Genomic DNA, 26,749 nt, shown 5'->3' with positions numbered 1-26,749 from the left:
AATGCACTGCTTTATTTAATATTATCATTTACTTACATAATAACAATCAATCATTGTGACAGAGAAAACATAACTGTAGATTTATGGCAGTGAGTTACATGAAGCAGCGATATCGCTATCACATTAATAATATGTATTTTGCTATTGCAAAGCATCTGGTTTCACTCACTTTCTTTTTGGCTAAATATGCACACATCTATACACACATATAAACACATGCAGTATTTTTAAAATGACTTCCAGATTCAATATTTGAAACAAACATTTGTGAAATGGGGTTATCCCCACATTTGTGGGAACATATTTATAGAGTATACTGTATATCACAACAGCTGTAAAGCCAGAACTTGTTTGGATGTGTGAGGAAATGTTCAGTGAGTGTGGACTCAAATTCGGTAAGATCTAATTTTATCCTTGCTTCTTTGGTTATCTCGTGTGTCATACTCTTACATATGTGTAATGTTGATATTGCAGCCAGGGAAAGGGTGGGGTTCCAACTATGGTATCGATGGTAACTAGCATGTTATGCCCTTGGGGCATACAGGTACCTGCACTTAGTTACAATTTCTAGACTTCATGAGAGATCAGGTCTTTCAAAATATTACTTATGTACTGTATATATCCACAATTTGCTGGTTACACTCACCTTCTAGTTTGTGCTTACCAAAGTACAATTGCACTCTCTGCACTAGAAGATTTAAAATTCCAATTTAAAAATTGGAAATTTGGCTCTTGAATTCACCAGGAGCGTTTTTGAAACTGCCCAGGTAACTTGCAGGCTGTTACCAAGTTTCTCAACTTGCCTCAAGGCAGCAGCGCCCTTGTTTACATTTTTAATTAATAAGGTCACAGCGTGTGTCACTGATATTACAAAATTGCTTTGTGTATTTCATTACAAATTTTACCTGCCCTGATACACCAGCATTGGTAGATCTATGGCAGACAAATACTGTATGTAAACCCCTAAGCATAGTATGATAGCAAAAAATGAAAACCTTGGGAAAGTTACTAGAGTAAGAGACAGAACTTTTATACTGCTGCTAAGATATTCGAGTCCACAGAAAATTTAGCATATTAAATACATTTCTCTGATTTGTGATGCATTCAGTCAATTTGTGGTCTGTCAGCTGCAAAGAATCTCTAACCTAAAATGATAGGCAAAGCAAAATGAAGAGATTAAGATTTGTATATTGTTTACTTCAGAGATTGTTTTGAACTTCAAATAAAAACATATATGTAAGTGCTTTTTTGTTCTTCTGTCGCCCACACACAAGTTCCCAATGTTTCTGTGAAGGTTTTCATTCACCCAGGTCATGGTATATCTAGTAGAAGGAGCAACTGGACATGATGTGTAAAGCTCACCATAGACGTTAAAGATTTTTCTCTCCTTAATGACCGATTTTAGTACGATCCAATGAATAGGGATGTAGCGAACGGCGGAAAAAATGTTCGCGAACATATTCGCGAACTTGCGTCAAAAATGCGAACGGTTCGCGAACGTCGCGAACCCCATAGACTTCAATGGGAAGGCGAATTTTAAAAGCTAGAAAAGACATTTCTGGCCAGAAAAATGATTTTAAAGTTGTTTAAAGGGTGCAACGACCTGGACAGTGGCATGCCAGAGGGGGATCAAGGGCAAAAATGTATCTGAAAAATACATTGTTGACACAGCGCTGCGTTTTGTGCTGTAAAGGGCAGAAATCACACTACGTCACTCAGGTGATGTTTCTGGACACGGAATGTGAAAAAGCTCACACAGCTAGGTGGCACTTGGTTAAAGACTGGGCAAACAATGCCTGCAAGGGCAACGTATACAGTAGTGGGTACGGAATATATTATTGCTGCTGTAAAAACATCACTCAGGTGATGTTTACGGACACGGAATTATTATTGTTATTTAGACAGAATGTGAAAAAGCTCACACAGCTAGGTGGCACTTGCATACCTCCCAACTGTCCCTCTTTTGACCACTCAACCCCCTGTCCCTCTTTTGTACTGGAAAGTCCCTCTTTTCTCTGAACTGAACAGCCAGAAAAAAAACAGTTTCTAACTTAATTAGCTTTTGGCAGAGAGCTCAGAACAGCTAAGAGGTGCAAATAAGATACTTTGTAACAATTTTGACTCTGGTTGGTGCTGGTAGTGGTGAACTACTAGGAGGAGCAGCACACCAGTCCCTCTTTTCTCTGAACTGAACAGCCAGAAAAAAAACAGTTTCTAACTTAATTAGCTTTTGGCAGAGAGCTCAGAACAGCTAACAGGTGCAAATAAGATACTTTGTAACAATTTTGACTCTGGTTGGTGCTGGTAGTGGTGAACTACTAGGAGGAGCAGCACACCAGTCCCACTCCCCAACACAGCTAGACTAATAGCACTGGGCTCTTATAGTAGCAAAGTAAAAAAACAAAAAAGAAAATAAAAGCAGTCCTTACAAGGACTATTGGGTTATTACAGCAGTCAGCAGATGAGATCAGAAGCAGTGCCCACAGCAGCTACATACAGAGCACTGCAGTAGAAGGTAGATTACTAGTCAGCAAAGCTAACTAACCTAAACTCACTGTCCCTCAAATCCCTGCAGAGTTCTGTCCCTACAATACAGAGCAGTATCAAGTAGATTACTAGCCAGCAAAGTTACTATCAACTGTCCCTCAAATCACTAAACAGCTCTCTCCCTACACTAGCTCTTCCAAGCACACACAGGCAGAATGAAAAAACGCTGCAGGGCTTCAGTTTATATATGGAAGGGGAGTGGTCCAGGGGGTGTGGGGGTGGTCCAGGAGGGAGAGCTTCCTGATTGGCTGCCATGTATCTGCTGCTCTGGGGTGAGAGGGCAAAAATAAGCGTCAGCTAAGGCGAACCCAAATTGGCGAACGTCGCGCGACGTTCGCGAACATTCGGCGGACGCAAACGGTCGATGTTCGCGCGAATTAGTTCGCGGGCGAACAGTCCGCGACATCCCTACCAATGAATCCGTCAAATTATCGTGAGGTTAGTGGGCACCGAATGATCTTGCCTAATGATTTTTGGTCCAACATTGGTCAGAAAATCAATCAGCCAGGTTAGAAGATTTTCATCATTCACAGTGAAATCGATCCTTTGTCCAATTGCTTGCAGGGCCAACCAGGCAGCTACCCACAGTTTTCCTGGCTTCAACTAGACAATAATGCTTGAAATGGTCTTTTTAGTTGATGGACAAATCGTACATTTAACTGACCATATCAGGATAAGCTTGGTCTTACGATAACGAAAACATCTTTTAAAAATCTTAACATCTATTGCCACCTTAAAGGAGAAGGAAACCCCCTGGGCGCAAAACCCCTCCCCTGTGTTGCCCCCCCTCCCTCCTCCCCCCTGGCCTACCTGTCCCCCTGGGCAAATGCCCCTAACTTGTTACTCACCCCTCTGCGCAGGTCCTGTGCACGGAGATCACAGTCGCCATCGTCTCCCACGTGCGTCTTCTTCCTGCTTTGACCGGCGTCTTCTCGCGCATGCGCAGTAGGAACATTTACCGGTACGGCTCTACATGCGCCGAATGTCACTGAAATCGGAAAACTTTGTTACTAATGTTACTATTCAGAGAGGTGACAATTGAAACTCACAGAGGTTGTGAAAACTGTGAGGTTACTGTAATAGAATTACCAAGGTGTCTTGAGAATATCTTCAATGATTAAAGGAGAAGGAAAGTTCTGCACTTGGGGGTGCCAAACCCCAAGTGATTGTATTTACCTATCTGGAACCCGGGGCCGGTGCTCCAATCAGCAGAAAACTGCACCGGCCCGGGGTTATACCAGTGAGCACCACGGATCGATCCTCCTCCAGCTTCTTCTTGCTTCAAATTTCCTGGGGCAAACGCATGCACAGTTGAACAAAATAGGCGACTTTTTAGTTAAAATTCGGCTTTTCATTCGACTGTGCATACGCAGCCGCATGAAGAAAGCAGTGCTCACTGGTCTAACCATGGGCCGGTGCAGTTTTCTGCTGATAGGAGCACCGGCCCAGGGTTTCAGATAGGTAAATACAATCACTTGGGGTTTGGCACCCCCAAGTGCAGAACTTTCCTTCTCCTTTAATCATTGAAGATATTCTCAAGACACCTTGGTAATTCTATTACAGTAACCTCACAGTTTTCACAACCTCTGTGAGTTTCAATTGTCACCTCTCTGAATAGTAACATTATGATTGGATTATTGGAAGAGTTTATATGCCTAGACTTCTCGTACCGGTCAGTTGAACTGAAGAAGCTGCTCGGATGAGTAGTGAAATGTCTTCAATGATTACTCAGCAAGTCCAGTTGCGCTAGGTTTACTTCTACCAGGTTCCCAGAGCCTCCCCCAAAATTATTTTGCATAATAAAATAATTACAAATATGAAGTGTTCTTTAAAGTTATTTGTAAATGTAATTTCTATTGAAAAAAGCTGGAGTGGCTGCTAACATTCTTTTACCTTTTGGGGCAGATTGATCAAAATGTGAGTTTAGAACTTAAAAAATAAAAACTCAACCACGTTATATTCATTCCTATGGGATTTTTAGAATTGTATTCATCAATGGGTGAAAGTTAGAACTCACTATTTCATAAATTCGGTTCTAAAAGTCCCATAGGAATGAATAGAACATGGATGAGCTTTTATTTTATTTATTAATCTCTAAACTCTCATTTTGATCAATCTGCCCCTTGGTTCTAACACCAGAAACAATGTAGCCCTAGCCAGCTGAGTAACAAACAAGAACTGACTTTTCTTCATGAGTCTGAACCAGTGATAAATACTGTTTTCATTTACATGTTCAAATAACCTAAAAGCCAATGTTTAATTGTATTTCTGATTTTTAAAATGGTCCAATAGGATCAGCCCACCTCCAACTGACTTCTACAGCACCTTGACAACTTTTACTTGGCAAATTTTGATATTAAAGAGCTTTTTAGAAATACAGGAAAACCACAAGTTTTTCATGATTCATGGAATTGACTGGTCATGTCCTTTGAGACAAGTGCTCTGAGAGTATGCCTACAACCCCTTGCATAAAGCAAGACAGGATTCTGCTTTCTGCAGAAAAGAAATTTAGAACAAAAGCATTTTTCAAAACTATGTTGTCCTATTAGTATAGTACGACCATGCTTACATATCGCTTTACAGAGCTCGTCTATCCATCCCTAAACAGTGTAGGTTTATCATATGGGGCAGATTTATCGAAGGTCGAATTTCAAATTTATGTGAATTTTTGTTTACTCTAATAAAGTTGAATGTACTCACAACTCAAATGGGTGGTTATTTAGGAAATAATTTGAATGTCTACAATTCGACCGAATGGGAATGACCAGAAAATTCACTCCCAATCTAATCAAATATGAACAAAACTCAAATCAAATTTTCCTCCAAAAAAAACTTGAATGTCAGGAGGGCTATTAACATCTTCAAATTGGTCAATGGACATCTGCCATTGACTTGAATGTGGCAGGTTTTAGGTGGCGAATATTTGAATTAGAGCTGTTTTCTCGTTCGAGATGTGATAAATCTCACATTCGAATTTACATTTGAGTTAGTGCTTTTAAATTCGATTTTGTGAGTTTTGGCACAAAAAAAATAATCTAATTTTAATTTGCCATTCACGCCTTAATAAATCTGCCCCTATAAATTCATAACATTTACACACTAGGGTAACTTTTTATCAGGTGTCAAACAACCTGCCAGACAAGGGAAGATGTTACAAGCTCTTTGCAGTTTAGAATTGAACTTGCTGCAAGCAAGCAATGGTGACCACTGAGCTGCTGTCTACTCTTTACACATTTTTTGCTGGCACAAGTAAACATATTTAATACTAATGGTAAAAAAACAAACTATGATTATTTGTCTATTATAAAAAAGTTGTTTTAAATCTTGGCTCTCTCTGGCAGGACTTAAACTTTCATCCTTCCCTGTCATATGGTTAGCTTATATTATTCTGATCGATTATACACACTCTCTCAGATGATCAGAATGGGGTCTTGCTTTATTATTCTAACACAGCCTTTCCTGTCATAACTCTGTTGGTGGGGTGGGGGAGGGTGGAGAGGAGGGGCAGATATGTGTTTTGTGGGGAAAGGACCAGACGTCCTTAGGGGCGAGCTGCCCTCTTTTCTGCTGCTCCATGCTGACCTCAGTCTGTGTTTTGAATTAGAGAATGAGAAAATCAATATATGGTGTTGATTATCTATTTGGTTCTGTGATAGTTCCACGGCATTCAGATTTTGTCATCATAATTGATGTATAAAGCGCCAGAAAGTGATGAAGCACTTTACACATATATATATACAATCATTTTAAAGTCACTCCCTGGGTTTCTTGATTTTCTATTTTAGTTTAGCAAAAACATTAAATATTGTGTAGTCACCAGAATAGTTTTAATCTTCCAACTAATATAAAGTAAAACAACTAGCTGGGTTGTGGAAATAAATTGCAAACATTTTCTTTCTCAGAATTCTCTAATACAGGAATGGGAAACTGATGTTCCTTAAGAATTATCAGCTCGGACTATCCACTTGACAGTAAAAAGCCCTCAAGGTTTTGTAAATCTACAGCCTCTCAGCAACCCTGTCTCAAAGAGAATGCAGCTGCTGTTGAGCCACAACTCCCAGGATCCCCGCCTTTGGTATAGAAAGAGCTATGGGGACCCATGGCTCCTTTATAAATAATAATTGGTGTTGCAGTTTATTAGCATCTGCACAGCTTCAGAACTAACATATTACTACATCAATGTAGTACAGGCAGGGGATCTGTTATCCAGAAACCCATATTCCAGGTAGCTCAAAAATACAGGAAGGCCATTTATCATAAATTCCGTTTGAAGCAAATCATTTTTATTTAATTATTTTCTTTGCAATGACAAAACAGACCTATGCTAACAAATCCATGTTGGTGGCCAAACAGTCCGATTTGGTCTTTTTCTAAAGCATTTTTAGCAGACAATGTATAGTGATCCAAATTACGGAAAGATCCCTTCTTCAGAAAATCCCAGGTTACAAATATTCCAGATAATAGATTCTACAACTGCAAGGATAACTGCTATAACATTTAGGGCAGAGACATACGTAGAGATTAGTTGCCCGTCGACTAATCTCCCCGAAATGCTTTAGGCTAGGGGCACACGGCGCGATTTCGCCGCGATTCTGCGCTGGGCGAGTTGTCGCTGCGTTTTTTAAGCCGAAATAGCTTTGCTAACTTTGGCGCTGGCGTCAATGCAAATCGCGGCGAAATCGCTGCGCTAATTCACACGCGGCGATGCTTTTTCTACTGTCGCCCGGAAACGCCCAGCGAGGCAACTTCGGACGACAATAGAAAATGAATCGCCGCGTGTGAATTAGCGCAGCGATTTCGCCGCGATTTGCATTGACGCCAGCGCCAAAGTTAGCAAAGCTATTTCGGCTTAAAAAACGCAGCGACAACTCGCTTAGCGCAGAATCGCGGCGAAATCGCGCCGTGTGCCCCTAACCTTAGAATCTAAATCGCCGGTAGGATGGCCATGCACGTTTCAGCATGTAACGCCGACCTGAGGCGGCGTACTAAATGCGGCCCTCCCCTACCCATCATGCTTACCTTTAAATCGCCAACTGGGGTCCAGGGTGCATCCCTAGCAAAGAGAGCGAAATTGCGCTCTCTTTGCTACAAAAGCCGAGTTTCCGGTTTAAAAAATGGAAAGGAAATTTGGCTCTTATAGTTACCAGGAGCGGCTTTTTCCCGCCCCTGGTAACTTCTGAGGAGCTGCCGAAGTTGCCTCACGAAAAAACTTAGAACGACCAGAAAATGAAGCGCTCTGAGTGCCATCCCGTTGACGAATTAGATTCTAGCCGGCGGGAAGGCAGTTCGGGGAGATTAGTCGCCCCAAAGAAGAGAAGATTTCTCCCCGTGTGTCTCTGCCCTAAAGGTAACTGCCAGAACCTTGATGTAACATTGGGTCAGGTGATTATAGGTGTGCTCTGGATAATTTCCTAACCTGCAAGATCCTGCCAATTATGAAAAGTGTTAGGTGGCCATAGACTAAAAGATCTGCTCGTTTGGTGACATCGCCAAACGAGTCTTTCCCCGATATACCACAAACGGGCATGGCTACATCGGGGGTAATCTGAAAGTTCAGTCCTATGGCCGAACGATCAGATTACGATGAGAGCGCACGGGCTCCGGCGGGATCGGTTGGGACAAAATCAAACCTGTACGATCGACCAAATTACCGATCTCTGCCGGACGAAAAATGTCGGGACTCTCCACACGGTCCGAAAATCGTACGAATCCTCAATTCGTACGATAGGATTTTTGCTTCTATGGCCACCTTTAACTGAGGGGCAATTACCAGCAAATTGTTACCCAATCCCTATGGAATTTGCAATTTCCATAGGGATTGGGTAACAATTTCTGCAGGTTCTATTCCCTTAAAATTGCTGTATATATATTATAGGCAGATTTGCCACTTACTTTGCTTTGTAACTTTGAAATGACCTGGCTGTGCCTAGAATTTATAAAACCAAACAGTAAAGCTCTATAACTCAACATAAAGTTCTATGTGGAGAAATAATTTCTCTGGGGTTCTCTGCAAATACGCATTTGGTCAGAAATAAATGTTTGTTATAGCACGGACTTGATGCTTCTGACAGAAACAAATTTCCAGTGATATCCAGAGCCTTTAACTCAATAAAACTAGTGTGAAAGTGCCGGGTGAATCTAGTTCAGGTGCCTCCCGCTGCCCAACGTGCGACAGCCGCACAGACTGGAGGCCGCAATGAAGCCGCGGCCGCAGAGCGCTTAGCTGGCGGGAGTTATGACAGGGAAGCCCCGGTACAATTGGAGGGTTTGTGATGGACAGAGAAGCCGGCAAGAGCTGCTCGGCGCCGGCAGAGGGAAAGAGGGAGGGTGGGTGTGGAAGTCCGCTCCGTGTTTTGCTCTTGCTCCCTCCCTCCTTCCTTTCCCCCTCCTCCGCCGCTTTGCTCCTGAACTCCAGCCCCCTCTCTATCAGCCTCTCACTCCGTCTCAATATGTCTCAAGATGGCGGCCAATGCGGGATCGATGTTTCAATATTGGAAGCGCTTTGATTTACAGCAGCTGCAGGTCAGCTCCCTTTTCTTTCCCTTTCTTCTGTCTCACCCTGTGCCGCTCTCTCCCCGCTTCCCAATCGTCCGTTCCGGGGCCCTCTCCGCGGCCAGGGACTGGGGCAAAATCGCCGGTTTCCCGGCCGCTCTCATTGATAACGTTTTATCAGAAATTGATCCTCTTTGTTCAATTCATCGATCAGCCAAGATGGCGCCGGCTCTGTGGCGCCGCTCTCTTCCTCTCCCCCGCTTCCTCTCCCGTGTCCCCTTTGCTTTTACCGAGGGCCCGGCTCGGTGGGGACCCCTCTTTTACCCCCAACACCTTTACACCTCTTCAAGTTTATTTTTTTATTGTACTTTTTTTCCCCCCCTCTCCCTCCGCTCTTTTATTGAACTTGCCTAATTTCCCTGCTTGTTTGGCTTTGCTGATGGTGGTGGCGCTGTGGTGCCAGACTGAGCTGCTGCTACTGCTTCTCCCTCCTCCTTCCCTACATCAGGCTCTGAGCTACAGTCGCACAGCCCGCTGCTTCCCACTCACATTTTGAGGAAGAAACTTTATAAAGGACACAATTAAAAGAATTCTATATATTGCCCTTTGCTTTCTGCTATTTCCTGCACAGGGGGTGATGCTTATCATTTGACTTTTGTGGGATTTCTTGCTTGGATGCTTTTTATAAAGGGAAATTTCAGAAGGACCAAATAATAGATTTTGAATTATCCAGTGTGATTCTATATTTTTGTCTTTGCTTTCCTAGGCATGTGTTTTTGTTTTTTTTTTTACCTCACGAGTTCTGTAGGGATTCTTATTCTCTAAGGTTTTGTTTGGAGGAAGGTGGGAATTTTAAGAAGCCTGAAGGAGCCTTCGTATTTCCTATATCAGGCATGTTCTGGGTCTGGTCACACTTTAGATACGGACTGTAAGTACTGGAAGGAGTCGTAGCAGACTGCAACTTTGTGCGTCACCAGTCGTTCGACCGACGGCCTCATTCATCTCTGTAGAGTCGTATGGAAATTTAAGCCAAGTTGCCTTTTTTTGTTGCTGTCAGATTTCTTACGTTGTAATGTGAAATAACATTAACATCAGAACTGACAAGTGTTGTGCATGCTTCATGCTTCGACCGTCTTGTCTGGTGATGCGGCGGTGCTGTAACCTGACAGAAAGCAAGCTGATCTGTGTAGTGTGAATGAGGCCTTAGACTTATTGAGATTACGATGCCGTACAGATTCATTCTGCGACTTCTTCTGGTGTTGTAGATGTAAACGAAATAGGTAGACTATGTGGACACATAACATCAATGTTATAGGGAAGAAAAATGAGTGGCAAAAACTCAAAACCCTTAATAGGTAACTATATCGGGCATATTTATATCAGGGTAACCATTATCGGGTGAGTGGCAGCGTCGATTTTTAACATTTTGCTCATTTACGACTTTATACTGTACCATCTGGTATCCTTTTGTTAACATAATCCAGTTCTGCTTGAACTTTTCAGCGATGAAAGCCCAATCGCATGTGATATTTTTCGAATTGTTATTGGTACCTGTTTTTCTATCCGTTCTGTTTAAGATGAGTAATGGTTGATATTGTAGGATAGTGTAAACAGTGATTGGGCACGTTACCTTTTGTCTCATTACAGTAATGATGGCTGCATGTAAATATTGGTGATGACCCAGTTTTGTGTAAGGATTAGAAATAAAATCCCATAAACTTCGTACTGTGTAACACATTGTTTCTGATGTTTTTCATTCTGAACAGAGTTGGCAAATGTCAATTATCATATAAACCTACTTATTGTTAAAAAATAACTATTTTTCCTGTAGTGTAAATGTAAGCTTTACTTTGTATTAAGGCTCACAAATTGATTTTTATACAACATATACATGATTGTATAGTCTGTATTATTTTTTCAAAGCCTAAAGTCCGATAGGGTTTTTTTTTTTCCACCCGTGGTTGTTTTGATTGTCTTTACCAAACCAGTTCCTGTTATTATTGTGTGAAAGACTGAAAAAGTACAGGTCTGGGCTACAAAGTCATGACTCGGCTCAATAGATCTTCACTGTTTAGTTACACAAGGGCAAACTAATACATTTTACTGTAGCGACATGAAGTGCTTTTAACTTAAGTTACATATTTTTTGCAGCATTAATGTTGTCCGAAGTATTTTTATATAGTGACTTGTTTGAAACTGCTGCTCAGAGTGACATTTATACCTGATCATGTTTCTTAAATTTAAAGAGAATTATATATAAAATACACCTTTCTTAAATAACTGATTATTCGTGTTTTATTTGGTTGGGGGAAATGTATGGTGACTGATATCATCATGTAGGGTTGCAAAATATGTAAAGGCTCCAAAAAGCCTAATTAGAAATAATGGAGTGTGAAACAAAATGTGTGCACACATTTAATTTATTCAGTCGGAACAAACATGTAGGTGTGGAAATCAAGAAATGGGAATACATGGTCTGTTGTCCTTGAAATAATAGTTTTTGTAAGGATTATAGATTGCATTTTGTCAACTGCACAAAGATCACGATTGTGTCTTTGTTAAATTGAAACCCATTAATCATAGTCCGAATAGAGAAGGTGAAGGGTCTCACATTTCATATGAGTGAGCAGCCTTGTTTCAATACAAGGTTTAGAAAGAAGCCCAAAGAAAAACAAACACATCAGCGTGAATCACAAGTCCAGAGCACGTATCCCTCAGTTTATTACAGTGTATCAAATAAGGCGTAGAAAAAGGCCACTAAGTATTTAAATATTGATGTCTCAACAAATAAATGGTCTGATGGGAGAAGGCACAGTTGACCTTATGGGTTTATTTATAGCACCTTCTGTTTATATTGTTTTACAGACTTTTACAAAGAGAAGTGGGCTGTATTCAGACTTTATAATCCTGTGCCTGGAAAACCAGGTGGAGTACTCAAAACGAGATCCAGATGCCGAAATCTGAAATAATGTTTTTAGATAAGCAGGAACATGTTAGGGTCTCTCTCCTTGCAGATGGGACTAGGGTTAGCACCATTATTTACACTCTCTTGGATATAATTGAAACCAAACGCATTCATTATTTTAACATGGTAGGAACATTATTTAAGAGTCATGGAATTCTTCCATCTTTTTTATGGGCCGTAAGGACATTATTCTGCTGACAGTAGACAACAAAATCTCCTTGGTGGAAGTTTACATCATGTATTGTTTAAAGATTAAACATTTTAAATAGTTATATCAGGTGTGGCCAACCTGCAAGGTCCCCCAGCAGTTGTATTACAGTCCTCAGCACCCTTAGACTGTCAGGGCTGACTGGGTGGTATAGCTTACAAACAACTGGAGGAACACACTGTGTATTGTTGATTTAGCGGTGATACCCCTCCCCCCACGTTCTAACACTGGCCCTTGAGTTGGTAAGCTGTTTTGACTTGGGAGTAATCATCCCCCCTCCATGTTTGTGACACGTAATACATTTGAAACAGGCACATTAAAGCTAAACCAAGCAGGCTTTGTTATTGATCCTCTGTTTAGAAAGTGTATTCATTTAATAGCTTCAAACATACTCAAGGCTTGTATAGATAACATTTTGGGCCATCTCTCTAATCGTTGACAAAATGGGTAAGGTGGCATCTAGACTATGTTCTGTTTACTATTTGGCAAGTTATTGGGACACCTTGTTTAGATGTTGTGGGGAGACTTCCTGCAGCAGTCTTATTAGTGAAGCAAACTGTTCATTAGCAGTGAAAATCATCTGTAGATTGTCAACCTCTTGTTTTGCCATGTCTGTAAACTAGAGAAAGCATTTACCCTCTGTATATACATGGATAATCTGGTATGCTTGGGACCTGGGGTTTTCAGTATAAGGGGTCTTTCTGTATTAAGGAGTGCCGTTCCGTAGGGCCGCTAAACATTTAAACATTAAAATAAATGGCTGAACAATAGCCTTACTATCATGGATTTGTGCTAGCTTATTTATTTAAGAAAATGTGGTGTCTCATTATTACAGCATTTTAAAGCATATTACAGCATTTTGTCACAAATGAGGAATTGTTTGTTGGAGCTTTCTGGATAACGGATCCCTTGCTGGTATTGTAGAGAGCATTTTATGAGAAACATCATATTTTGCATTGGAGGATGTTCTCTGCTATTACTTGCCTTTTGATTTGTTTGTATGTGTTTATACACACACACAAATAACTACTTTAATGCTTCTCATAATAAATACGTTTTACATTCAAGATTAAGTGCTAAGTGTTGTGACGAGGGGAGAGACTTCTGTGCTGCAGAGCTTACAATCCTTGTATTCTGGGTTGTTTTTTTTTCTAACTGCATGTGCAGTTATGAAGGTCTATATTCATTCTAGCATGGAAAAATGTACAAGTGTTTGTGTTGAAAGGTTCAAAAGAAAATAATTTGTTTTCCATGCAAGCGATCACAAACATAAAGCGGATGCTGAATTTGCCTTACCATAGTTGATCATTATGTGCACGCATACTATAACAAAATTGTGTCCAAAAAGCCCAAATTCCTTGTGTTCTGTATACAGATCAATTTTCATATGTATGGCCTATCTATAGCTTCAGCAAACCCTAATTTGAATCAACTTTGATGGGTTGGAAAAAACTTGTGTGTGTTGCTTTATGACCTAGAAATGTATTTTGCAAAGGGATATGCTCTATAAAAATATATAAACGCTGTAAAGGATATTTTAGTCATGCCTGGGAATTGTTTTTTCACTTTGCTTCGTCTGTTACTTTTTTGTGGGAATGTTATATTACAAATAAAGGAATAACATTTGCAATTAAAGCACTAAACACATTTGTCATGATATTAACTTCTTAAATTACATCAACTCTTTAGCAGTTCTAAAGTTTCATAACTGAATAATCATTATTTTTCATCTTGGTTTGCACAAGGAGGTATTTATTATTGTAATTTATGGGGGTGTTCTAATTTATATTAACTTATGTTATGGATAGAGTATTTCTAAACATTTTTCTCAGTTTGTTGTCATTATTTCTTGAGTTCTCAAACTTTTAGCCTTCCTTTTCTGGCTCTTTTCAGACTGCAGCTGAAAGTGCTTTCTTTTTGCTGGGGTCACTGACCCTGGCATCAAAAAAAAAAAAAAAAATATAAAGTGACTGACGGGCTGCTTCTTGAGCTGTATTGCTGTTGTTGTTCTTATTGCTTATTTTTAGGCCCTTTTTTTTTTATTAATCTGCCATTTTGATTTCAAACCTGCTCTGTGTTTGCGAGAAACTTACCTAGATACAATTAAATATTAAGCTTGTAAGCTGCAGAGCAAAAAAAAAAAATGCAACTAGTAATTCAAAAGCTACAAAAAGTGCAGACCAATATTTGTCTTAGACTTAAATACAGATAATTAAGCCTCTAAAATGAATGGTGTCTCCCCAGTCCAGCAGTCAATTTGTCAGTTTTTTTCCCCCTCCATGGTTTTTACTATTGAGGTATACATCAATCCTATCTTGAAATTTAGCTCAAAATGCCTGGCAGTCTAAGACAAAGTTCCAGTGCTGTCAATCATTTCCAATTCAATTGAATAGGAAGCGGAATTGGCAGTTCCGTCATCTTTTCAACCAATTACAAATGTGGCTCATGTGCCATCAGCCTTATTTTGTCAAATTCAGCTATGATTTTTTTAACTTAAACTTTGTTGGTTTTGCAAATGTTGAATTGGGGTTTCTGGCATTTCTCAGCACTTTGAAGAAAAGCCACACTGGGAGATGTGCTGAAATTCAGAGAATGTTCTTCAGCTCAGACCAGTGAAATTCAATTGTTTGCTGTAAGCATCACTGAATTCTAACACCAAACCCATTTCATAAAGTTGATGAAAAAGCTTAAAGTGATACTGACACCCAAAAATATTTTCAAAATATTAATCTACATTAAAATTTACCTATAGGTCATATTGATCATTTTTCATTGATAGTTCTGCTTTTGTAAGTAATTGTTACTTGAAGTTCCTAAACCTGTTTTGCCAACCTGACTGTCCCTTCTAAACCTGTCAGAGTTTCTAATGTTAATCGACTACTGCTGTACAAATATGGCAGCCCCTCATAGAGGGGCATGGGAGGTAAGAAAGGTAATGTAAAAGCATCAGGCAAATACTATTATGGCAAAATTACAAGTGACATTCAAAGATAATGATATTATAAGATATAAATATAAGTTTATTTTCTGTTGTCAGCATTCATATTAAGCCAATGAAAGTCTAAGGGGCTCCATTACAATTTGATAATTGTAGCAACACAATTGGAGTAATGCACTTGATTTTTTTTAGGTCAAAAGTACTTAAAGTGTCAAAATAGGACAAAACAGATGATTTAGACTTTTGTATATGACATGGCCAAAGTTAGATATACTGCGACAGTTGCCATATCAGTAGTAGTATCTTGGAGGCACATAAAGATAAAATTAAGATTTTTTTCTACAATTCACTCTACATAAAATAACTGCTTATTTTAGCACCTTTGTAGCTGAAAGCATTGATGATATGTGAAATTGAAAGGTGAAGTGCCTAGAAAATATTTATGTAAGGTTAAAACCCACCGTGACTGTATGAGGCATTCCTACTGTTGCTTTTCTGATAAGCTGGAATTCACTTTCTCAATCACTTTCTATTAGGTGGGAAACAGACATACATGTAATCTTTTTAATGTATTTTATCAATACAAATTCCCTTGTCTTTCCCCATATAAAGTGACTTAATACTGACCGTTATAAACCTTTTCCCTGCTTAGTTGAGAACTGGATAGGAGAGTGAATAAAAGGGGACTGAATACCTCAGTGAACCAAATGTATTTTAACCAAGTGATACCTGATCTATCCCTTCAGATTATGCCCCATATATGGAAGAGTCTATCAAAGCCATGCAATGCATTGTGATCTTTACTCTGTTTTTAACTTTGGGGAAATTAAAATGGCATCAGACCAGGGATTTTAAACCTATGGGTAAGGACCCAAATATTGTTTCCTGTTATGTTTATGGTGGGTCTCCATGATCCCCTTTAATACATTTAATTCTATTTAAAAGAAATTCAGCTATAATTGAAGTAGAACTAAATATAGAACTGTGGTGTGGTGTACTACGTTGTTAGGAATCCGCCAGTCATTCTAGTTGCCAGCATTCTTCTTCAAAATCTGCTCCAGAATGTGGTACATGTTCTTGGTTGCGCCACCATACTTTTCCAGTGTCTAAAGCAGGGATCCCCACCCTTTTGAACCTGTGAGCAACATTCAGAAGTAAAATGAGATGGGGAGCAACAAAAGCATCTTGGGGTGCCAAATAAGTGCTGTGACTGGCCATTTGGTAGCCCCTATGTGGATTGTCAACCTACATTGAGACTCTGGCAGTGCACCTGGTTTTTATACAACCAAAACTTGCCTCCAAGCCTGGAATTAAAAAATAAGCGCCTGCTTTGAGGCCACTGGGAGCAACATCCAAGGAGCTGGAGAGCAACATGTTGCTCACAAACTACTGGTTGGGGATCACTGGTCTAAAGCATCCTAAAGCTCAGGGATTGTCTGGAATACCAGAACAAATAGGGACAATATAAGTGGCTAAAATGACTCTGGGATGCAACAACTTACCACCTCTCATGCATTTTATCTTTTTTTCTTTAAATTGTATCTTTGGTTCATTATTAACCAATTTTAGATTCTTCAGTTTGACTCTTAGACATTATCTTGTTCTTCTTGTGGAGTGCTGTAAATATTTACATGGAATAATGCACCTCCTCTCCTAAATATATATTAGAAGTCCCAAAGATGTTGCATGACTATATTAAGGCATGAGGCTTCAGGCAATGAAAAAAAGCATATTTACATACTGGGATAGCGACGGCCAGTCAAAACAGGGAGCCATGGTTAACGGGAAACACCCCCAGTTCCAAGGGTACATTAATCAAAAATGTAAAAAGTATCCCGTAATTCATACTTCCATAAAACTCTACTTTTATTCAAAAGTCATATTAAAAGAATAAACATACAGACCCCATGGTATTCTGCCATACGCGTTTCATACCCTCTTGAGGCTTCATCCCACTGGTTTTTATAAAGGTTGGGTGGTTTATGGAATGTTAAGGCGGCTTCTGATATACTTATTTTAAAGTACAATTCTTCTGATACTTTACAAATGTTGAGATACCCTGTGATATTAGTGACGTTACATAGCACCAGTTATAATTGATGCTATTATTTGGCTCCATATTCCTCCCACACTTCAAAAACACGTGGGAAGGTTAATTGGCTCTTAAAAAAAAAAAATATGGGAGCCTTGGACTAATTAACTCTTTTATTGCTGTCTGGTGAAAGAGGGAAAAGAAACACTGCATAGCAAACCCTTACAAGAAACAGGAATGAAATTTCAATATATTGTTTTTAGAAATCACAACAATTCAAGGATGTCAGCTTGTTGATAATAACATTTAATTGAGGCATGCAGGTGTATCCAACCAGATTATTCTCTCAAACTATTCAAGTTAGCAATGCATTTCACATTGTAAGTTACAATATCAGAGTCTGCAAAAGAGTCAGTGCCATAAACATATCCAAGTACTGTTTCTGCCAGACAATAAAATACGTGACACCTGTCATAATACTCTGAGCCTGCTTTCCCAATCTGTATGTGTCTGATAATTATAGTCGCTGTTAAAGTAAAAAAAAAAAAATGCAGTTCGTGTTTTATAATGGATGAAATCTCTGACCTTTTTCAATAGCAGTTTTAAGTTATAGCTCATTGCAAAGCATATATGTATAAACGGGCAGTGGAATTTGGGAAATATAGTGTGGAAGAATAGCATATAATATATTGTATGGGAACTTCCATGATCTTATCTATTTATCTCATTTTTACATGTTAATTTATATGCTGATTTAAGTAACAGAACTGTATCTTTTAGCAAATATCTGCCACTAGGAAAGAAAACTTTGCCTTTTAGCCTATGGTGCATCCTTATATATTTCATTAGTGTTTTGTATGTCCTGTAGTGCATGAAATATGTTTCATGTGTGCAGCAATTTGCTGGAGATGGCATATTGTTTGTAGGGATGCACCGAATCCAGGATTTCGGTTCCGGATTCGGCCAGGATTCGGCCTTTTTCAGCAGGATTTGGATTCGGCCGAATCCTTCTGCCTGGCCAAACCGAATCCTAATTTGCATATGAAAATTGGGGGTGGGAAGGGAAATCGCGTGAATTTTTGTTACAAAACAAGAAAGTAAAACATTTTTCCCCTTTCCCTTCGGATTCGGTACAGTATTCGGCCGAATCTTTTACAAAGGATTCGGGGGTTCGGCCAAATCCAAAATAGTGGATTCAGTGCATCCCTAATTGTTTGCAGACTAGATTATGCAGAAATAACAGGGGTCTACCTATTATATATTATTATCTGTTGATTGTTTTTAAAAACATAATATTTTGAAACCTATTTTACACCAGTCTAGACTTGGATGGTTTTTCCATTTTTATTGTTATGCCCATGACTAGTTGTGCCATAAGCCAAGCAGGCAAGTCTTACATTGTGCCTGATTATATTTGAATTAATTGATTTTTGGTTTTTATGTTTTGCTGCTCATATCTAGCATATAAACAAGTGGGTGTTAAAGGAACAGTAACATCAAAAAGTGAAAATGTTTTAAAGTAACAAAACTATAATGCAGTGTTGCCCTGCACTGATGAAACTGATGTGTTTGCTTCAGAATCACTACTATAGTTTATATAAATAAGCTGATGTGTAGCAATGTGGGCAGCCATTCAATGGAGAAAAGGTTTCGGTTACACAGCAGTTAGCAGATAAGCTCTGTAGAACATAATGGTGTTATCTGTTGTCCACCATTTAACCTGTGCCATATATCCTTTTTTCAATTTCCGCTATTGCTACACAGGTAAGTTAAAGTAGTCACTTAGGGGTGCCTAACTTTTGGCGAGAGGTGCCAGCAACTAATTGATCAAATAGTTGCTCTGTGACATAGTTCCATGAGCATGCTCAGTAGGTACTGGTGCTGAGCTATGCATCAACAAATGGATCAAACTGTTAACGGTTTAGAAAGTTCAAGGGGAACTATTGCAAAAATGAAAATGTAATATATATTTAGTATATACAGTATAGTGAAATAAGAAACTTTCTAAATTAAATCAATTAAAAAGTTTGCACTGGTTCTGAAATAATTGAATTCATCTTCACTATTCCTCTCTCAGCATCTGTTTGTCTTCATTCTGTCTTCATGCAGCAGCTGGGTGTTAGATATTCATTGACAGATCCAATATATCTTATAGGGAGGGGGGGCTCCTTTTACATAGAAGATGTATAAGAGCTCATTCTATTAAAATCACCAGAAATCCTGTCTTTCTACATGCAGAATTTGTGCAAAAATTAAGTTATTTTGTTTGTACTGGAATCAGTTATTTGAAAGGCAGTCCCCCTATAAGATATAATGGATGTAACTTTCAATATTCAGTTGATTGTATTTACAAAGTTTCTTATTTCAGTATGATCAAGCTTATATTCAATTTTCATTTTTGTGATAATTCCCCTTTACAGAGCTGCTCCTGGGGAAAATTTGTTTCTAAAACTCACATTTTAGAAACTGTAATAGAATTTTTTTTGTTGCGTACTATTTGAAAACAAGTTTTGTGAAGGTGAATATCCCCTTGAAAGCTGCTTATCTAAATCATCATGAACTGTAATGATGCATGTGACTTTGAAGACGTGCAGGTCTCATCTGACTCGCAGCTCATTACTGATGTGAATTCTCTACAGAAACTCTTATGTGCCTTTAGTGAGAATTCTAGCTTAGTTCTCTTATGTACCACAGAATGTTAAAATATATTATAGCTCTCACCCAGGCGGTTAACAGATGTTACACACATTTGTGGATCATGAGCTGAGCATGATCAAAAATCCCTTCAGTTTTGCAGGTATGGCAAAATGGCAACTGGAATTATTAGTGGTACAGGCCCAGAATTCTGTGTCGGTATGTGCACACTCAAACACAAGGCCTGTTTATCCTGCTGTGTAAAACAAATGGCAAATTTATCTAGGTGTGTGTTTTCTTTTATCGCCAGATTTGACATTAAATTTACACCGACCTTTTGTAAGCCATATAAATCAATGGTAAAAAATTCCAGGAGTAGAGCTGGCCACAGATGCAAAGATCCGATCGTACGAATCAACGTACGATCGGACTTCTCCATCTCTCGACCTGCCACTAACCATTTCGATCAAATAAAGCACAAAAGAACAGATCAGCCGATGTTCTGCCCCTGACAGCAATTGTACGAAAGTGATGTCCGACCAAAGCTAGTGACAATCTCCCTCTGAAAATTGTACGATCGGCAATACATGCAGAGATATTACCCCGCAGCCGACAAATCTTTTAACCTGTCCTATCGACCAAACGTCCGATCTCCGCCGGACGAAAAATTACGGGACTCTCCACACACGGTCCGAAAATCGTACGAATCCTTGTTTCATACGATTAGATCTTTGCGTCTATGGCCAGCTGTCAGTTTCAGTGGAGATTGCTCAGTGAAAAACACAGAAAAAACGCAATCGATGAATGACTTATTTTTACATATCATTTCTAAGCGTCTGCTACCTCTGAATTTCTGGTTGTGTGTGTTGCATTTGGGGCCTATATATCATGCTGTGCAGAAGAACAGCGACCAAAGTGTAGAATATTTGGTGCTGCCCACTGTTTCTTAGAGGAGCTTTATTTGTATCTGATATACTAAACATTGACTTTCTGTATACATCAAAGACTCTTCAAGGCAGTGAAAATCTTGATGATCGATCGCAGATGTATTGGAATACTTGAAATTGACCTGGAAGGAAAATGCTGCAGAAGAAGCTGTCTTTAGGCAACGCCATAGTGCTCTCAGGAGGAATGGTGATGGTTAAAGCAGTCAAAAGTATTTGGTCCATCGTTTACATGACCGTCTAGCTATTAAAGGGGTGGTTCACCTTCAAACAACAAGTTGTTTTCAGATAGATCACCAGAAATAACGACTTTTCCAATGACTCTCTATTTTCTGTGTGACCGTTTATCTAATATTGAAGTGTAAAGTAGGGGAGGTGGGCCGCCGACCCTGTAAACTGTTCTAAATGGATACATTTCGTTGATACATGTCTTGCTGAACAGAATCTCTGGGTTTTATTACATGCAGCTGTTAGAATTGATACAATAGTTGCTAATATGCCAGAAATGCTGATGAGAAATGTATCAACCAAATGTTGCAAAATCGTAACAGTTTAAAAATGATACACTAGTTGCTAATACTCCAGAAATGCTGCTGAGAAATGTATCAACTAAATGTTGCAAAATGTTACCAGTTTAAAATTGTTACAATAGTTGCTAATATTCCAGAAATGCTGCTGAGAAATGTATCAACTAAATGTTGCAAAATCATAACCGTTTAGAGCAGTGATCCCCAACCAGTAGCTCGTGAGTAACATGTTGCTCTCCAACCCCTTGGATGTTGCTCCCAGTGGCCTCAAAGCAAAAGCTTATTTTTGAATTCCTGACTTGGAGACAAGTTTTGGTTGTATAAAAACCAGGTGCACTGCCAAACAGAGCCCCAATGTAGGTTGACAAGCCATATAGGGGCTACCAAATGGCCAATCACAGCACTTATTTGGCACCCCAAGAACATTTTTCATGCTTGTGTTGCTCCTCAACTCCTTTTACTTTTGTCCCTTGTTCCTTCCCACTTGCAGTGTTGTAACTCACTAGTGGGAAAACATGTGCATTCCTTGTGGGGTTACATTGGAAAGAGAAAGTGAAGTGTATGTTTTCCAAATTTTTCTTTAGCATTAATGCTGGCCCGTTATGAAGTAAACTAGGGATTGTTTTGTTGCCCGCAGATTTACTGTGGTGACAATGTGCCATTGCCCCAAATAAAATAAGTTTGTTGTTTCGATGTCATAGAGTGGTACTGTGTAGCTGTATGTGAAAAACAAAGATGAGAGACTTCAGCTGTTGTAACTGCTACTTAGTTGCTAATGGAATAGTGTTTCAGAGAACTGAAACTTGATCACTTTTGACAATGTGACATTGTTTTATTGTTAGGTAAAATATGTTTTCAATCTCTGTAATATGAAATCCTCCCCTCCCCTTGCTACAGTGATCCCTTGTCCTGTTTAACAACTGGTGCATATTGGCTTAAATATTGTGGGCCACACATTTGCAGACGTTACACTCAGCATGACAAGGCACAATAGTGTCATATCCCATTCGCTTTGTATTCTAGTGTTTTGTCCCTTCCCTCACTACAATAAAGGTGGCCAGAGACGTTCAGATTTTTCTCTCCCTAATGACCAATTTTATTGCTATACAGATTTGTCAAATTATTGTGAGGTTAGTGGGCACGATACAATCGTGCATCTGATGATTTTTCGGCTGACATCAGTCAGAAAATCGATTGGTCAGGTTAGAAAATTTTCATCGTTCACAGAAAGAATGTACCCATTGTCCAATTGTTTGCAGGGCCAAGCAGCCAGCTACTCACAGTTTTCCTGGCTTCAACTAGACGGTATCACTTTAAAAGGTCTTTTTAGTTGATAGACAAATAAAACATTTAAACGATCGTTTCAGAATAAACTTGGCCTTAGGATACCACAAAGATCTGTGTGTGTGTATGCAAAGATATTCTTTTTTTTTTCTTCAACTTTAGACTATACCCAAGGCTTGCTGCAGATCTGAATAATTTTTAAAAAATTAAATTTGGCTTCTGCACTTGCTTTGTATCTTCCCCTGCCACCTGTTATAGGACTGCAACTAAATGTTTTCTGTTATTTCCTACCTCAATGAAATCAAAATCTTCTTGCATTCTTCTATTAAGATTATTTATATGTTTTGGTATTAGCTTGTATTAGTTGCCATAATTTTTAAAAAAAAATCAATTGACAATTCTGCTGAGCCAATACCTAATCTACCGTAATTCAAACCCAAGTCATGTGATGTAAATCACAATCAACTGAAGGTTACACTTTTTTTTTTATTCTGATGATGCATTGTTTATTGGTGCAGATTAGTGTTTGGCAACTCATTTAAAGGGGATCTCCACCTAAAAAAAATGTTTTCCATAATAAAATATGCAACTGGCACATCAGCATAGAATGTGGCTGCAAGTGTGTGTTAGTTTTCCTGGAAGTTTTGTTCCTGGAAGGCGCTATTTAAGATAATTGCGACTTGCAGATAATTGCTTGTTGCCGTGCCGTAACTGCATAGCAGCACCCCAGCACTAAGAGATATGTGCTAAATGGAATGTTGACGAAGTCCCAACACATACAGTACTCAAACATTGTTGAAAACAGTTTGTTGTTTTTGCGCATTGTGTCATTACGCACAGCAATTTGTATGACAAAGCTCTGATTGACGTAATGACATGGTGATTTGTGGAAAATATGAACAGTGCAAAGGTTTTTAGGAGAGTATAACAAATCATGGGTAATTTAGAAATATATCTGGCTGAAATACTCATGTAAAAATGATTGCATTCTTCATAGGTGTTTTTATACCACACAATTTTATAATAAAATGCCATAAAACATCAACGGGGGCATATTCACCAAATAAATGGTGTAAAAATCTGTGCAAACTATGGGGCAAATTCAGTAAAGGGCAAATTTTCGCCAGCGACCACTTCGCCACACTTTGTGCCACTTCGCCAGGCGCAAATTTATCAACACTATGCTAATTCACTAAAATACAAAGTTGCATCTCAGCAGCCAATGGTTGGTGAATTTTCGCCATCGATACTTCAGCAGTGCGAAAATTTCATAGCGAAGTTTCGCTAGCGTTCATTTCTGCCTAATGAAACTTCGTTAGTACTCTTACGCTACGATGAATTTCCGGCATACAGGATATGATGTCACTGACATAAGATTGAAAAAGATGTAGCCTAGTCTGAGGTGGCGAAATAAACTCTGGCGAAAGAGATAACGTTCAGTAAAATTTGCATCTTAAAGAATTTGCGAAGTAACGACCGTTCGTCAGAGTGAAAAGTCACCTGGCGATAAGGTGCTAATGAACGCTAGCGACTGTCTGGTTTGCTACTGAATTGTCCTCTTCGCCAGTTAGTGAATTGCCAATGTCCCTGCCAATGGGATTTCTGACTAATTGTCGCTAACGTCGGCCACTTCACCCTTTAGTGAATCTGCCCCTGTGTTTGCCAGATAAAGGGTTAATCTGGTCATGTAACAAAAAAAAACCTATTTACTTCATTACAGGTGAATAAACTAGATCTTTAATTTATGTGTGAAAGTCAATATAGGACTGTGCTTTGCATTAATGTGTGTGCCTCACAAAGTATGGAAATATATCTGCAAGGTAATGATCCGGATCAAGTTGTCTCCCCTCCCATCTGTATGACTGCAGTTTTAGGGAGATGCTGTGTACTAGATCTTCATAAAAAAGACAGTTTGAATTACATTGAAGTGCTGTGCTTTGTATGCAGGAGTCGAATTCTTGCAACTAACTGTATGTACATCTGTTTTTCTAATGACCAAACATTGTTTCTCTTTTTATGTATCTGTTAGTGTTCTGTTCCAGACAGTAGAGAATATATAAATTAAACAGTGGAGTCAGTGCCATAGAATGACAGCAACAGAGCAGCATATTTTATACTTACTCCCGCCTCCAGAGATCACTACTTAAATTTTTTCTGGAAGGGCGTTATATACAACAGGATCTTTGCAAAACTTTTGCTCTACATATTATATTTAGGGATGGTTGTGACTCTAAAGCACAGCGCTTTCAGATCCAGAACTAAATTATGTCTTTGCTACAGTGAAACTATTCACATAGGGCTGCAGCTGTTGAATTAACCAAATATTTCCTTTTTGTTTAGCTTTTTTTTTTACCCAAAACTGATAGTTTACCATATCTATGACACACCGGTACATAGGTTTCTGTTTTAATTCCCACCACCCTGTTTATATTCAGTTCTACATATAATATATACATGAAGGAACCAAAATAGTTTGAAATCTTTATTTGGTTATTATGGTATGGTTAAAGGGATACTGTCATGGGGAAATTTCTTTTTTCAAAATGAATCAGTTAATAGTGCTGCTTCAGCAGAATTCTGCACTGAAATCCATTTCTCAAAAGAGCAAACTGATTTTTTTATATTCAATTTTGAAATCTGACATGGGGCTAGACATTTTGTCAATTCCCCAGCTGCCCCTGGTCATGTGACTTGTGCCTGCACTTTAGGAGAGAAATGCTTTCTGGCAGGCTGCTGTTTTTCCTTCTCAATGTAACTGAATGTGTCTGTGGGACATGGGTTTTTACTATTGAGTGTTATTCTTAGATCTACCAGGCAGTTACAGTATCTTGTGTTAGGGAGCTGTTATCTGGTTACCTTCCCATTGTTCTTTTGTTTGGCTGCTGGGGGGGTGGAAGGGAGGGGGTGATATCACTCCAACTTGCAGTACAGCAGTAAAGAGTGATTGAAGTTTATCAGAGCACAAGTCACATGACCAGGGGCAGCTGGGAAATTGACAAAATGTCTAGCCCCATGTCAGATTTCAAAATTTATTATAAAAAAATCTGTTTGCTCTTTTGAGAAATGGATTTCAGTGCAGAATTCTGCTGGAGCAGCACTATTAACTGATTCATTTTGAAAAAAATGTTTTCTCCATGACAGTATCCCTTTAACTTGTGTTTTAAATATTATTAATCTATTGATTCATCCTGGGTCTGTTAGTCCAACAACCCGTTTCACTGAAAAGATCCATATCTACCATATGATCCAATTGCAAGTGGCTAAGCTTTGAGCTTTCACATTGGCAATTTTTCTGAGTTTTTTACCCTACATACCCCCCCTTCCTCCTCCCCCAGCCTAGCTGCTACCCCGGGCAAATGCAGATTCTGTCCAGTGGAGTTCATGGGCCCCATCTTCTTCCCTTCGGTAATCTTCAGTGTAGCGGCACATCCACAGTTGGAGCAATTTTCTGTGCATGCGCCAAAACTTACGAAAATTGCCAAAGCGCAGGTCTCTTCCGAAGATTACCGAAGCGCCTGAAGATGGCGCCCGCAAATGCTGATGCCTGAATCTGCACCGAGGTGTAAGTAAAAAGTTAGGGGCATTTGCCCGGGGTAACACTTAGGCTGGGGGGAGGAGGGAGGGGGGTCTATGTAGGGTAGGGGGCTTAGGGTTTTTAAACTTTTGGGTTTGCTTCTCCTTTAAGGCTGTTGCCTTAAAGTTTAAAGGAACAGTAACACCAAAAAAGGAATGTGCTTCAAAGTAATTAAAATATAATGTACTGTTTCCCCGCACTAGTACAATTGCTGTGTTTACTTTAGAAAGACTCCTATAGTTTATACAAACAAGCTGCTGTGTAGCAATGGGGGCAGCCTTTCAAAGCACTGGTTACATAGCAGATAACAGATGCAGTCTGTAGAATACCGTTGTATTCTATTGCAGAACTTATCTGTTATCTGCTGAGTAACCTGTGCCTTTTCACCTTTTTCAGCTGATTGACTGCCCCCATGGCTATACTGCAGCTTATTTATATAAACTATATGTCTTTCTAAAGAAAAACACACAACTTTTACCAATGCAGGGCAACCGTACATGATATTGTAATTACTTTAAAACGCTTTTATTTTTTGGAGTTACTGTTCATTTAATAAGGCAGTATACCCCCTTGTTCAACATAAGTTCAGAGAGTAGGGCTTCTG

At 39.2% G+C, this 26,749-nt stretch overlaps 1 protein-coding gene across 3 annotated transcripts in view; it reads left to right on the top strand.

Moving 5' to 3' along the window:
- Window positions 1-8,767: 8,767 nt before the first annotated feature.
- cux1.S (cut like homeobox 1 S homeolog) overlaps window positions 8,768-26,749 on the top strand; it is a 249,974-nt gene continuing 231,992 nt past the window's right edge. For 2 of the 3 annotated variants that reach the window (XM_018249099.2, XM_018249098.2), the window contains exon 1: window positions 8,768-9,069. In XM_018249099.2, the coding sequence (XP_018104588.1) occupies window positions 9,007-9,069 (63 nt within the window). In that variant the 5' untranslated portion in view covers window positions 8,768-9,006. The remainder of the gene's footprint in view (window positions 9,070-26,749) is intronic. The other variant, XM_018249101.2, reaches the window with a different exon arrangement.

This window comes from Xenopus laevis, chromosome 2S (assembly GCF_017654675.1).
Source record: "Xenopus laevis strain J_2021 chromosome 2S, Xenopus_laevis_v10.1, whole genome shotgun sequence".
Taxonomy (NCBI): Eukaryota; Metazoa; Chordata; class Amphibia; order Anura; family Pipidae; genus Xenopus; species Xenopus laevis.
Note: the sequence above shows the minus strand (reverse complement) of the source record. Positions and strands in the feature narration are given on the sequence as shown.